The sequence below is a fragment of the Prunus avium genome, chromosome 2 (genome assembly GCF_965620075.1).
Source record: "Prunus avium chromosome 2, drPruAviu1.hap1.1, whole genome shotgun sequence".
NCBI lineage: Eukaryota > Viridiplantae > Streptophyta > Magnoliopsida > Rosales > Rosaceae > Prunus > Prunus avium.
In genome coordinates this window covers 23,770,910-23,786,260 of record NC_142285.1, presented here as the reverse complement: position 1 = coordinate 23,786,260, position 15,351 = coordinate 23,770,910, and the positions used below count along the sequence as shown (strand labels likewise).

General features: G+C 34.0%; 1 protein-coding gene and 1 pseudogene across 4 annotated transcripts; one reads left to right on the top strand and one right to left on the bottom strand.

Moving 5' to 3' along the window:
* Positions 1 to 6,298: 6,298 nt before the first annotated feature.
* LOC148296670 (uncharacterized) lies at positions 6,299 to 6,724 on the bottom strand (annotated as a pseudogene).
* Positions 6,725 to 7,132: 408 nt separating this feature from the next.
* On the top strand, positions 7,133 to 13,022 carry LOC110763939 (uncharacterized). 4 transcript variants are annotated; one of them, XM_088249563.1, is made up of 8 exons: positions 7,133 to 7,235; positions 7,359 to 7,839; positions 9,142 to 9,624; positions 9,699 to 9,848; positions 10,081 to 10,179; positions 10,291 to 10,338; positions 10,447 to 10,874; positions 12,276 to 13,022. In XM_088249563.1, exons 2-8 carry the CDS (start codon positions 7,482 to 7,484, stop codon positions 12,882 to 12,884), a joined length of 2,175 nt encoding a protein of 724 aa, XP_088105689.1. In that variant the 5' UTR covers positions 7,133 to 7,235; positions 7,359 to 7,481; the 3' UTR covers positions 12,885 to 13,022. The 4 variants fall into 4 exon arrangements, with proteins under 4 accessions (XP_088105689.1, XP_088105690.1, XP_088105691.1 ...); XM_088249564.1 differs by having other exon boundaries at positions 7,138 to 7,235; positions 9,142 to 9,573; XM_088249565.1 differs by having other exon boundaries at positions 7,138 to 7,235; positions 10,795 to 10,874.
* The last annotated feature ends 2,329 nt before the right edge of the window (positions 13,023 to 15,351 follow it).

Sequence of the window (15,351 nt, the reverse complement as noted above, 5' to 3'; positions counted from 1 at the left end):
AATCATTGTATTCATATAGGGTCAAGGAGTGTAGCTGTAAAAAATCATGAAAATCAGAGTTGAAATAACCGTTAAATCGTGATTTTTCGTTTATAACCGTCGAAAAGTTTTATCCTATTACTTAATCTCTGAATGTTTATTTTTTCCGATTTTTGGCGTATATGATCTCGAAGTGTAAACAAACAAATTTGACGGTTGGATCGTTGAAACTAGTTTCGTAGAATGCGTATGCCATGAAAACAATATATTCACTAACAAATAAGAGTTTATTTATACTTTTATTAAATAAAACATAAGATTTTGTGGTATCTACTAGTGTAAATATTTTAAATTGATGATCGAATGCAATCATTGTATTCATATAGGGTCAAGGAGTGTAGCTGTAAAAAATCATGAAAATCAGAGTTGAAATAACCGTTAAATCGTGATTTTTCGTTTATAACCGTCGAAAAGTTTTGTCTATTACTTAATCTCTGAATGTTTATTTTTTCCGATTTTTGGCGTATATGATCTCGAAGTGTAAACAAACAAATTTGACGGTTGGATCATTGAAACTAGTTTCGTAGAATGCGTATGCCATGAAAACAATATATTCACTAACAAATAAGAGTTTATTTATACTTTTATTAAATATAACATAAGATTTTGTTGTATCTACTAGTCACTTTCCTTACACTTAAAACAATGTCATTAATTCATCACACAAGTTAGTTTTTGTTTTCCAAGTTTACCCTTTTAAAATGTATTGGCTTCTATATTTCCTTCAATTTATTCAAATTTTGTTACAACTTCTTTAGCACATTATTAAAAATTAAATAATAAAAAAACATAAGAAAAACGTCATATTTTTTTTTAAAAAAAATAAAGTTCGTTTCATGACATTGTTATCATCTTTATTTTGTTTATAACAAAACACACGTTCTCTTTGGAAATTTTTTTTTTTATAAAAAACTTCAGCTTTTATTTTCTTATTTAATTTTTTAACAAGATGGTAAGAAAGTTGTAAAAAAATTAGCTTGTTATTAAAAAAAAAATAATACATTTAATAAGGGTAAACTTGGAAAACAAAAACTAGTTTGTGTGATGCATTAATGACATTGTTTTAAGTGTAAGGAAAGTGACACTTGTCATGGGAAGAAGGGAGAAGGTTCAAAAGAGAAGGTTAGAGAGAAGGTTGCTAGCACTCCCCATATTTTAAATTGACGATCGAATGCAATCATTGTATTCATATAGGGTCAAGGAGTGTAGTTGTAAAAAATCATGAAAATCAGAGTTGAAATAACCGTTGAATCGTGATTTTTCGTTTATAACCGTCGAAAAGGTTTGTCCTATTACTTAATCTCTGAATGTTTATTTTTTCCGATTTTTGGCGTATATGATCTCGAAGTGTAAACAAACAAATTTGACGGTTGGATCGTTGAAACTAGTTTCGTAGAATGCGTATGCCATGAAAACAATATATTCACTAACAAATAAGAGTTTATTTATACTTTTATTAAATATAACATACGATTTTGTGGTATCTACTAGTGTAAATATTTTAAATTGACGATCGAATGCAATCATTGTATTCATACAGGGTCAAGGAGTGTAGCTGTAAAAAATCATCAAAATCAGGGTTGAAATAACCGTTAAATCATGATTTTTCGTTTATAACCGTCGAAATGTTTTGTCCCATTAATTGATCTCTTAATGTTTATTTTTTCTGAATTTTGGTGTATATGATCTCGAAGTATAAACAAACAAGTTTGACGGTTGGATCGTTGAGTAGCTTTAAATTTATTTATTTTGTACGTATAACACTTAAGAAATTGAATAGTATATGTATTTATTACTAGCTTTAAATATTTTTTAAGACTTTGCGCGACCAATTGGTATTTCGTCGCGCAAAGTATACTCTCAAAATTTGGGCGTGTACCAAAAATGGGAATTTTAAAAAAAAAAATTTCGACTTTGCGCGACCAATATATAAATATTCGTCGCGCAAAGTATACTCTAAAAATTTGGCGGGCACCAAAAATGGGATTTTTAAAATAATAAAAAAATTTCGACTTTGCGCGACCAATATATAATTATTCGTCGCGCAAAGTATATATTCTAAAAATTTGGCGGGCACCAAAAATGGGATTTTTTATAAAAATTTTCGACTTTGCGCGACCAATATATAATTATTCGTCGCGCAAAGTATATATTCTAAAAATTTGGAGGGCACCAAAAATGGGATTTTTTTAAAAAAAAATTTCGACTTTGCGCGACCAATATATAAATATTCGTCGCGCAAAGTATACTCTAAAAATTTGGCGGGCACCAAAAATGGGACGCGGGAATATTTTGGTCGCGCAAAAGTTTGGGCGACCAGAAATTCGTCGCGCAAAACTGAAAAAATTTGGCGGGTACCGAAAATGGGAATTTTTTTTTAAAATTTTCTTAAACACTTTGCGCGACCAATATATTGTTTCGTCGCGCAAAGTGATACGTTCTTTAAAAGCAAAATAACTCCTCCACCATTTTCTCAATGTCTTCTAAATCCTACCATTTCTCTCTTTCCCACTCCCCAAATCCTACCATTTCTCTCACACTCACTCCTCTCACTTAATCTCTCATCTCTATCTTCACTATCTCTCTCTCTCTCTCTCTCACTCACTCTCTCATCTCTCTTTTCATCATCTCTCACTCTCACTCACTCTCTCATCTCTCTCTCACTATCATCTCTAATTCTCTCACACTCACTTCTCTATAAATTTTAAATTTTTTTCATTGATATGTGTTTTTGGAGTTAGTTTTGAGTTTATGCCAATTATTTGTCATTATTTTATGTTATTGTTTTGTTATTTGACAATATTTGTTTTTTTTTTTGTAGGGAATTGTTGAGGCTTTGATGGCTAAAGTTGAGGATTTGATATAAGAGGCTTGTAGATTTTATTATTGTACTTTGTTAATTTAAGTGTACATTTTGAATATTATGTATATTGGATAATTTGACCACTATTTTTCTTATGTAATTTTATTTTGAATATGTCAATTTAAATTAAAGTAATTAAGAAAAATAAAATCATACAATAAAATTAAATTTAAAAAAATTAATATAATGAAATTGATATAAGAGAAAAAATAAAAAAAAATGTCAAAAACCTTGCGCGACAAAATATTTCGTCGCGCAAACTATTAAATTAGTTTATTTTAGTTTAAAATTTTTAAAAAACAAAAATTTTTAAAAATGAATATTTCGTCGCGCAAAGTACACTTGCGTGACATTAACTTTCGTCGCGCAAAGTATATAATATTCGTTGCGTAAAGTAATTAATATTCGTCGCGCAAAGTTGTTATTGTCCGTCGCGCAAAGTTTTCAGGATTCGTCGCGCGAAGTAATTAATATTTGTCACGCAAAGTTGTTATTGTCCGTCGCGCAAAGTTTTCAGGATTCGTCGCGCGAAGTAATTAATATTCGTCGCGCAAAGTTGTTATTTTCGTCGCGCAAAGTCGTCATGATTCGTCGTGCAAGTTGTTATCCTTCGTCGCGCAAAGTGGCTTTGTGCGACGAATAATTTTGGCCGTCGCGCAAACCCTTTCTCCACGAGTTTTGCGCGACCAAAAATCATTCGTCGCGCAAAGTGGTTTTTGTAGTAGTGAGAGAAGAAGTAAGAAGAAGCATATTGGAGAGAGTATGAAAAAGAAAGAGAGTGTGAGAGATGGATACCTGGAGAAGAGTGAAGAAAATAACATGTGGAGAAGATATCAGAGAAGAACCCTAGGGAGAAGAAGATGAAAAGAGTGTTTGACCTTTTTCGTAGAACGCTTATTTTTTTTCCCTAGCCGTATAATTAAGCGTGTATTATCTAATCCGGGGTGTGTGGGTTGTATTAGTTAGTCAGGTAAGGAGAGTATTAAAAGCCCAACCCGTATAAAATAGTCGGGTAATTAAATAATACAAGTTGACACCAAACACCTGACATAGACTATTTACTCCTATCCAAAGTCTAATACGGTATACCAAACGAGCCCTTAAAAGTTGGGCTACTTGGTTGGTTCCCGATGTTTACTTGAATGATGTGTGAAAGAAAAGAATTGGCCATTAAACAAATGCAATTCTAATCGTTGAAACTTACTTAATCTGATAATTTAAATGGTGTGTTGTGGTTTTACGTGTGTCCCCTAATATATTTCAACATTTACAATATATTAATTTTAAAAAATAATAAATTTATAATAAAACTCATTTCTTGCATTGAATTTACCTATCAACCTTTAAATTGAAGAAAAAATCCAAAAAGAATCAGCTGTAATGTTTTTTTTACACTATGTGGCCTCGTTAAAACCTTACCTTAAAAAACCCCAAGAAGAAAATCAGTACCACTACATGCAACAAAACTAAAAGGCTTATTTACTGTAGTACCCCGTGAAACTTCAGTCAATTCTCACTTTACCCCTCCAAAGTTAAAATGACTCACTTAACCCTCATGACCATGGTTTCGTGTTCCACTTTACCCTCAACTGTTAACTCTGTTAAAAAGTTCTGTTAAAATGATGATGTGGCACAAATATGACCCACTCTTGTATGTCATGTGTAAAAAATAATAAAATATTTTATTTTCATAAATATAACAAATAGGAAAAAAAAGTTTAGAAAATTATTACTTCTTTCCCCTCCCCTTCTCTCTTCTCTCCCTCTCTTTCTTTGTACCCGACCCCCTCCCCAACAACTCCTCCCTATCTCTCCTTATCTCTCCCTTCTTCTTTCTCTGTTCCGAGCTTCACAACCTTCACGGCTGAGACAAACCTCCCCGACTCCTGAACCTCCTTGTTCGTCTCGATCTGTCGCCTGCCTCCGACCTTGGTTCCTCCTTACCCATTTGACAAAGCAAACAGGAGGCAGATCAAAAGGGCCAAAATTAGATTTTTCATTATTTTTGGGTGTTGTTTATGGGGAAATTGGTGAATTGAGTTTATGGGTTTTTGGGTTTGGGTGTGAAGAATTGAAAGATTTTGTTATTGTTGAGGTGGGGATTGAATTTGATGAGTTTTTGGGTGATTTGAGTTGGTTGTTATATGGTGCTTGTGTGAGAGAAGGGGAGTGTTTGAACACCCAAAGATAAGCCTTCAACTTTGAAAACATAATTCTGTGATTTCATATTCAATATTGAAATTCACATATCCAATTTTTTTTCTTCATATATTATGTAGGATAGATATAAAAGGAAAGAGAGCTAGAGAAATCGCTGAAGGGAAGAGAGAAAATGAAAGAGAACCAGATAGATTTAGATGGGGAGAGAGAGAAAGAAAGGGAAAAAAAAAGAAAAAAAAAAGGAATTACATTATTTTATTCCACTTTTTCGAAAAAAAAAAATTGTATTCCACTTCAGAGAAAAAAAAAGTAGGCTCTACACATGACACATCAGCACTTGTTACAAAAAAAAATAAAATAAACATGTCACATCATCAAAACTAATAGAGTTATTACTGGAGATAATGGTAGGGGGTAAAGTGGAATATGAAATCACAATCAAGGGGGTTAAGTGGATCATTTTAACTTTGGGGGATAAAGTGAGATTTGACTGAAATTTCAGGAGGTATTATAGTAAATAAGCCAAACTAAAACACCACCTAACAATCTTCCCTATCATGTTCAAGCTTAGGCCACTATAGCTATCTGGAGCATTAAACATTTGATATCCTGTAAAAGGAGAACCGCCACTATCTTGTAAAAGGAAGAAGACCGCAATTTTTGTAGGGACCTACCCACCAATAGGAATAGGACACATGTAATAATTTATTTTTAGCTTTAAAATTGCAGTAACTTTTAACTCTGTTAGCCTTTTAACTCCGTTAGTCTTTCGCTGCATCTGTTAGCCATTTTTTATTTATCAAATTTTAGTTTTTCAAACAAAACCCACAAATTTTCTCTGACACTAACCCTTTTGCCGTCAGATACAGCAGCCTCCTGTACGTTTTCATGGACAAAGAAAAAGGTGATGACCTGCACCCTACTCCCACATGTCTTTACTTTTTTAGTTTCCGGGTCTCTTTCATGAGTTGTGGTTTCATTGGATTATTATATTGTGGTTTGAGTTACTTTTGAGTGTAATATACATATATATTTTTATATATGCTTTGCTCAGTTATTTTTGGGTTACTGTTTCATGAGTTTTGGCTCATTAGATTATTATATTGGTTTTGCTCGAGGTTCTTTGAACATTGGGGGTTGCCTCCCCAAACATCAACTTATGCATATGTATTGGCTTTGCTCCAGCATCGTTTTTTAATTTTTTTTTTTTCTTTTAATTTCTTTTAATTTCTTTTTTTTTTCTTCCTATAGTTATTCATTATCATCTCACAAAATCGGGGCTCCTGAGCTGATCAAGCTGTTTCTTAGCGCAGCGAAGCAAGTATTCAATGTAAGGGAAATTTTTGCGGTCTACCTCCTTGGCATTGCAGCGGAACTCACTTGACACAAGTGACTCAATCTGTTGTCGATCTTCAGCAGATTTGGCACGGGCTGCCCTCAGAAACCCTCTGTATAGACTAAGAACTTGTTTCTGCATCCCAGAAAGCCTTGGTGGACTAGAGGCTCCCATTGCTTCTTCTTTTGTTTGGCACCAGATTCGCTTTTGAGAATAACTTCTAATCGTTATGGAAAACAAAAGCAAACGCCTAAGAACCCAAAACCAGTGCTCTCTCCAATCCCAAACCCAACACTTCCAAGCGCACCTAAAACCCCATCAATTCCTCACCCAACCCTCACTCTCTCCCCAACTTCTAACCACACCCACCTCCTCAACTTCCTCAAAACCCATATAAAAAACCCACAATTTCGACCCCAATCTTCCTCAATTCTCTCTTTTGCTCATATTGTGCTTTTAAGTTTAACAAGGGGGAGTTCGATAATTTGGAGAACGAGAAATAAAAATGGGAAGACAGCAAAACCCTAACTGAAGATTGGTAACAGAGACAAAGCTAAAGGACTAACGAAGATTCGTAACTGAACAAATAGTTAAAATGCTAAAAATATATTATTACACGTGTCCTATTCTTATTGGTGGGTACACCAGCCAGCTAGTGTACTGGGTCCCTACAAAAATTTCTCGTTTTGGAGAAATAAACTTTTCTTTTGTTAAAGTTAATGCCTTTTTTCATTGGTTAATGGACTCAACTCCAATCTTGTTCGGTGTCCCTTTTTTTTTTGTGGTCGAAATCCCACCGCCAGGCTGTTTCCCTACAATAATGAAGTAAAATCTTTGGTAAGATTTCCAATCAAGAAGATTAGCCTTTTTGTACGTGTTTTTTAGAAATTTTTTTTAAAAAGTATAATTTTATTTTAAAATTAATTTTACCATTCTTTACCTTTTATTTTATATATATAGATTTCACATGCGAACAAAGACTTAAAAAGCAAAAGCAAGAAGAACTAGTTGTTTGGTCTAAAGAAAAATAGCAAGCCTGGGCAGCTTTTGGCCTCTCATATCTGGTGGTGAATAGCAGTAAGAATGGTGGTTCCTGAGGGTGCAATTGTTGTGGAAGTTCTTAACAAGGGTAACTATGAGCATTGGAGTGCATTGGTTAAAAATTACTTGTTGGCTCAAGACCTTTGGGATGTAGTGGAGGCTACGGCTGAACCTCCTATAGCAGAAGCAGAAGCTGATCAGTTCGTCAAGGCTTGGAGGAAGAAGACTGCCGTGGCTTTACATGCGATCCAAATTTCATGCGGGCCATATGCGTTTTCAGTGATTAAGGAGATTACTTCAGCCAAAATTGCTTGGGATACTTTGGCAGAGAAGTTCAAGCCACAACCATTTGTTCCAAGTAATTCGCCTGTTCAATCTGCAACCTCATCAAACAACCCAGGTATACTGTTAAATACAGCTGCATGAACGAAATTTCAGATAGGCGTCAAATCAAATGTTAACCTTTAGCAACTTCTTTTAAACACCCCAACAATTAATCGTTTGTCTTGAAAATTGAAATTCAGGCATTAATATTAATCCTCCCTCCCTTTCTGACTGATTAAATTGGGTTTACGAAAATACCCCTTTTCCTGTGGTACTTTAGAGTTTAATTAATGGAAAATGAATTTTTTATTTTATCTTTGGTGATGTGAGTGATTGTCGGTGGAGTTTGGTCCGTATTATTGGGTTGGTTTGGATGATGTTTGCATAGACGTTGTTTTCTACCTACAGTCATAAATTGTACGGTACACAATGGAGTTATGCATGTAATATTACATCTACTGGCATGTGCGGGTAAATATTTAAGCCCCGCATTTCTCTTTGTTCACCCCAATACTTAAATTATTAAGATGTAAGTTTTGTTATTGTGTAAAAAGATAAAAAAGATCATCCAACTTAATAATTAACCATAGTACATCTATACACACTCCCACACAACCCACCACTCTTCATATTAATTAAGTTTTAGAAAAATACAAACTCCTCTACATCCTATTTAAATTGGATTAGGACAGAGGTAAAGTATAAATTGGATCAGATTAGGACAAACTCCTCTACTTGGAGAGAGGTAAAGTTCTTCTCTTTCTCTAGAAAGTATTAAATTTCGGGTTTGAGGTTCCATTTGTTTGTGTTTTTTTTGCTTGGAACAAAGAAAATTGTGGGGTTTAAATAGAAAATCTCTTTTATTTCTTATTTTTTCAGTTTGGGGTTTATTTAAGGATAATTTGGAAAGATAATGGGGTTTTCTTAGAAATTGTGAAAATTTAAATTAAAAGATGGGGTGAACTTAGAACATGGGGTGAACTAAGAGAAGTGTGGAGTTTAAATAGAAAATCTCATTAATTCTTGCTGGCATCCACTTCAAACTCCAATGGAATGCTTTGCATGGAACCTTTTTATATTTTTATTTTATTTTTATTGGCAATTAGTAAAAATTACATTTCTTTTAATCATTTTTTTTTATTGCAGGTACGAAGGAATGATATGTTTTATATAGGATAAACCGAATGCATGCTAATCCACTCCACATCCGATTTGTTTACATCTCTAGCTACATATTACGATTAATATGACTAAATACAAAATAAAAATAAAATAAAAAAGCTCTTGGCGCAGGATATATTTATTCAATTGTTAAAACAAGAAATAAATGCATATATTTATGTTCTCTGAAGTAACTAATTAAACAAACTTGGCGCAGGATATTACAATGACTTCCATCAATATCAGCCGTTGTTCGATGCTGTGTGGAGTGGGGATCGGAATAAAGCGAAGGAGTTTCTTATCCTACATCCCAATGCAGTAAGAGCAAGACATCCGTACTCAAACAAGACAGCTCTTCACATGGCAATAGAACTAGAGCACGAGCATATTGTGGAAGAGATTGTGCAGTTGATGACAGAGGAAGAGTTGGAAATAAAATTTTTAGGCTGCACCGCTCTTGCTCTTGCTGCAAATCAAGGAAATATTAAAATGGTAGAATGCATGGTTAGGAAGAGCAAGAAAATACTTACTATTCCCATTGAGAACAACAATTTGACTCCAATTCTCTTGGCTTGTTTCAATGAACATTGGGATGTCGTTCGTTATCTCTACTCCGTCACTCCAATCGAAGATCTAATGCCTGAGAAAGGTCCATACGGCGCTGGACTTCTTTGCCAATATATTTGTGCCAAAAATTTTGGTATAAGTTTTAACTTAAAACAACGAATTTTATTAATATGTTTTGCGTTATAGAACATCTTTTCTCTACTACAGACATGGCACAGGAATTAATTCGGCGTTGCCCGCAACTGGTCCTTACTCAAGACACCTATGGGGTAACCCCGATACATGCTTTGGCATTTTTGCCTTCTGCATTCCCAAGTGGCACACACCTCAAATTCTGGCAACAATGTATCTATAAATGTCAGTATCCACATTCTCTTTCCTCGTACTTATTTTTTTAAATCAATTTTTGGTTCACTATTATCCACACTCATCTATAGTGGCGGAGCCTGTTGGAGTTGGCTCGACTTAAAAAATGTGGAAATAGGAAGGAGGAAGCAGAAGCAATCAGTCGTCAGTTTCGGAAACGACTGGTCGTAGTAGAAATAGTAATTTAAGGCATTGATTATGGTTATTGTCTTTTTCGTGAAAGGTATACACATAGACCCTTCTCGTGCCATAAGTGATGTTCGATTAAGTGTTCAAAATGAAGGAAACGAAGAAGGGAATCGAAGGGAAATTACTTGGTCAGGTATGTTGTGACCCACAAAAATCAAATTCTGCTTTCTTTCTTTTTTCCTAATAAATTATAATGGGAAAAATAACTTTCCCATTATATTTGGATTTTGAATTTCCATTGCAGTGCTAGGTTTATTGCAAGGTCTGATCTCGAATCTTCATGAACTTTTGGGTATACTACATTCTTTTCGTATTGCCGTTTTCTTCCTCATTAATGGTTTTCACAATCGATTTTTTCTTGATGTAGTTGTTTGACTCTTTTTTTTCAATGCCAACCTAGGAATTAACCGCATATGTGAAATGAAATTGATGCATATCCAATCCCTGGAAATTCTAGATCGCATGTGTGAAGTGATAAGACCTTCATATGGTAAAGAATTGGAAGATGTATATGAAGCAATCTTCCGAGCTATCGAGCGAGGGATTTTTGAGTTTGTTGATCATTTATTAAAAGAATGTCCACATCTCTGGCGGGCTGAAAACCGAATGAGAAAGAATATATTTCATTTTGCCATTGAATGTCGTCAAGAAAAAGTTTATAGCCTGATTTATAGACTTGATAAGAGAAAAAGAACTTTGATTGGAAATGTTTCAGATAGTTCTAACAATGGCATGTTACATGTAGCAGGGATGCTATCCCCATTAGCAAAGCTTGATACTATCTCAGGTGCAGCTTTGCAGATGCAGAGAGAATTGCAATGGTTTAAGGTCAGAATATATCCCTATAGAGTTATCTTTTTTTTTTTCTTAATTAGTTTTTCTATATATATATGGGAGTTAGCACATTATTATGCTATTATAAACAAGCAGAAAATAGGGAAGGGATAGTAGAAAATACATGGAATGTCTGGATAGGAGAATTTCTCTCTCTCTCTCTCTCTATATATATATATATATATATATATAGAGAGAGAGAGAGAGAGAGAGAGAGAGAGAGAGAGAGAGAGAGAGAGAGAGAGAGAGAGAGAGAGAGAGAGAGCCTCCTAATGACCTTTTCTTTTTGGTTTTTTTTATCACAAATGGTTCTGAGGTTTGCAAAATTATCACCTTTTGTCCCTAAAGTTTTTTTTTGTGACACTAATGATCCTTAAGATTACCCTTCACAAGTCAATATGGTCTCTGCAGTTAACTTCTGTCACTTTTTTTTAAAATTGCTGACGTGACACATGTGTTGAGCCCACACATCCAATGATATAAAGCCACATGGCTTTAAATAAAATAAAATAAATTTTAAAACTTAAAATCCCTTAAAAAAACACTTGGGAAAAAAAATATCCAGCAAAGTAGCTATCCCTTAACCAAGGCTTTGCCATTGAACCCCATCGACAATTTGGACACTGTTCAGGATAGTTGTAGGGTTTTTTTTTTCCTAAAAATACTTAATTATTTTTATTTTTTAAAATGTATTTTAAGTTTTAAAATATTTAAAATATATTTTATTTTATTTAAAGCCACGTGATCCACACATGTCACGTCAACAATTTAATAGAAAATTTGACGGAAGCTAACAGCAGGGACTATTTTGATGTGTGCAGAGTAATCTTAAGGACCATTAGTGTTACAAAAAAAACGTTAGGGACGAAATGTGATAATTTTGCAAATCTCAAGGACCATTTATGATAAAAAGTCTTTCTTTTTTGTAAATAGTAATAATTCACTAATCATAATGGTCCGCTCAGTGGTCATCCTTGCAAATGAACTAACCTTTTCAACAAAGGAAAATGCTAGGCTTACCACATTTTTCATACCACATGTGTACTACCTCTCTAATAGAGGTGAGCCCCATTGTATTGGTGGGTTCCATCTCTATTAGAGATGTGGTACACATGTGGTATGAAAAATGTGGTAAGCCTATCATTACCCTTTCACAAATAAATAACGAACGTACTGCTTTTTGTAAATACTGCAACTTCTTGCTGATGCACAAATGGTTTTTCAATATGGATAAACTTTGTAAGGTTACTCTATGGTCAGGATGCTAGTCTTCTTGTACCTCTTTTCTTAATGGAGTTTATATGGCCTCTCAAAATTCAAGGATTGAAGGGTCGTTGGTAGTAAAAATAGTCATAACCTTGTAATCACTTGGATCTTTTGTTGAACAAAATGTAGGAGGTGGAGACTATGGTATTTCCCAAGCACAGAGACTCTTTAAATGCGGAATATTTGACATCACGTGTTTTGTTTACCAAGAACCACAAGGACTTGGTGAAGGAAGGAGAAAGGTGGATGAAAGAAACCGCAACATCCTGTACAGTTGTAGGTGCTCTCATTATTACCATCATGTTTGCTTCAGTATTTACAGTTCCTGGTGGAAACAATGGAGAAACAGGGCTTCCTATATTCTTGAGTAGAAAGTTATTCATGGTGTTTATAGTTTCAGATGCTATATCGCTCTTTTCTTCCACAACTTCTGTGTTGATGTTTTTGGGAATCCTTACATCACGTTATGCAGAAGATGATTTCCTCAAATCTTTACCAACAAAGATGATAATAGGTCTTTCCACCTTATTCATCTCTATTGCCGCCATGATGGTTGCCTTCTCTTCTGCCCTTTTCATTATGATCCATGAACAATTGTGGATTGTTATTCCAATCATTTTCCTCGCTAGTGTTCCAATCACCTTATTTATTTGGATGCAATTTCCTCTTCTAGTTGAGATTTTCATTTCTACTTATGGAAGCGGAATATTTGATAGGAAAGTGAAACAATGGACATAAATTCTTAATTGTACGCGTTCACGATATTGTATAACTTTCCTAAAGTTGTCACTTCTTAGAAGCTTATTGTTGTACATGCCACTTATATGTTTGGCGTCCTATAATAAAAACTCAAGGTACAATATCTATTTTATTTGATCTTATAATTGTTGGATAAGCTTTTGCTTCGCTTCTCCCCACCTCTCCCCCAATATCCCTTAATATAGGGTTCTTAGATACAGGTTCAATTTAGCTATGATGTAATCAGGGGCGGAGCCACACTGGGACCAGTGTGGTCACGGGCCCCCACTCAATTTTTTAATATTTTAAAAGTAATATACTGTTATGTATTTGTATATATATATATATATATATATATATTATTTCAAATACTTTACGTTTTGATATGTACCCACATGTGTTGTGGAGGATCTATGAAGGCATAATGAGGTGCTTCAAATTTCCCATTTGTTGGTAGTGGTGCACTCCAGGTATACAGATTACCTTATTTCCATTTTCAACATTTAAGTAAATGTCTTTCTCCTTTTACTTTAATTTATTTTTTATATTACTCCATTTAATTAAGTTTACAATGTAAATAAGGAAGTACCCCCTATTTGGATTCAAATAAAAATACTAGAAAATCAAATTCCTACCAAATCAAAATATGAAAAATCGATTTTAGTGCAAAATACGATTTAGGCTAAAAATGATGGCTCATTAAGTCAATATATACTTCATACTAAAATCCCATAAAATCAAGTTTTCTTATTTGATGTGTAAGGAATAAAAGCCGCCAAAAATTATCTTGAGAAAATGATTATTCCGAAAAACTATTTTTCATACTTAGTCAATATTTTTACATAAAATATTTTTTCATGTATGATATGAATGCATGAAGGGACCTAAAGTTTTTTTTAGTTTGTGAAATTTTGATTTTTTCTTTCTATTGGGTTTAATGGGGGGAAAAACTTTAAAGATATTTGCTAAATCCTACTGTTTGTCTATCTCTTGCAATTTTTCTTGCTCAGAATGTATTTTTCTATCCCTTTGTTGAGGACAATTATGATTGCAACCAATAAGCAATATAATTCTTGACATATGTGATATATATATACTATTTTTCGTATGTATTGTGAGTTCGAATTTTTGATTCTTTATAATTTGTAAGAGGCCCCCACACACATGAAATCCTTGCTTCGCCACTGGATGTAATGGTCCCGCTTCAATTGTAGTACACCAAGCCAAACGTGTGGCTATGCAAGTTCTTCTTACGTGAATGAAATTACATTTGGTTATAAAAGAGAGTATTTTGCATAATTGCCCTCTAAATTTGTACCTAATTATCAATTTACCAATCAATTTTTATTTTAAAAAATTAAGGACTTGAATTAAATTTTATTCTCAATTTCCTCCCTATCGTCTAAATTCTCAACATTTCAACCAATTTTCTATTAAGGCCCAGTTTGGGATTGCTATCACTTTTTAAAAAAAGTTTCTTATACTGTTCTTTGAAAATAATTAGCTGTAAAGTAAAGCAGTTCCATGTTTGGTAAACAATATTTTTAAAGTGTTGTTAGTACAAAAAACAGTGTCAAAATAGTTTGGTAAATTTTAATATAAAATTATTGTAACTGTGAAATAATGTACTAATCATGTGGTGGTAGTGATGAAGGTGGAGTTGGTTGTTGTGCTAGTGGTGGTGGTAGGGATGGCAGTTGTGGAGGTGGTGGTGGCAGCATGGTGGTGGTGGTGTTGGTGGTGTTGGTTGTAGAGGTGGTGGTGGATGTGGAGGTTTTGGAGGAGGTGGTGGTGGTGATGGTAGTGGTTGTGGATGTAGTGAATGTGGTGGTGCAAGTGGTGGAGTTGGATGTGGAAGTGGAGGTGGTAGGGGTGGGCATTGGAACTGCAAAACCGTAAAACTGAACCAAACCAATCTGAAAAAAAATCGTGTTGATTGAAAAAAGTCAAAAACCAAGACAAATCCAAACCGAATCGGTTCAGACCGATTTCGGTTCTGGTTTTTCACCCTAAGGAACCAACCAATCCAATAGAATTAATTTATATTTTTTTATTTCATATATATATTTTTTTATTTTTTTTATTTTTTTTCATACGTAGCGAAGTTTGATTGGATGTGTATACGGCTACCATAGGTAGTGCACACACAAGATTACACAAAATAATAAAAAAAAGGATGTCGTTCAATATCTTTACTCCGTCACTTCCCTCCAAGATCTAATGCCAGAGAAAGGAACATACGGCGCTGACTTCTTCTCAACTTTATTATTGGCATGAAATTTGGTAAGAGTTTTAATCTTATAACAGTGAAATTGATTACTCCCTTTTTTCTTAATTATAAAAACTTGTTTTTCTCTACTACCGTATTGCTCGGGAATCAATTCAGTGTTGCCCACAATTGGTCTTTTCTAAGGACAATAATGGGGCATTCCCGATAGAAGGATTTATGTCTTTTGCATTCACGAGT

Bases quoted from the DNA above. Each gene is read 5' to 3' on its own strand.
- LOC110763939 (XM_088249563.1), top strand. From the start codon at position 7,482: ATGGTGGTTCCTGAGGGTGCAATTGTTGTGGAAGTTCTTAACAAGGGT. The intron at 7,840-9,141 runs GTATACTGTTAA...AACTTGGCGCAG, and splicing joins AACCTCATCAAACAACCCAG to GATATTACAATGACTTCCAT. The intron at 10,339-10,446 runs GTATACTACATT...ATGCCAACCTAG, and splicing joins GAATCTTCATGAACTTTTGG to GAATTAACCGCATATGTGAA.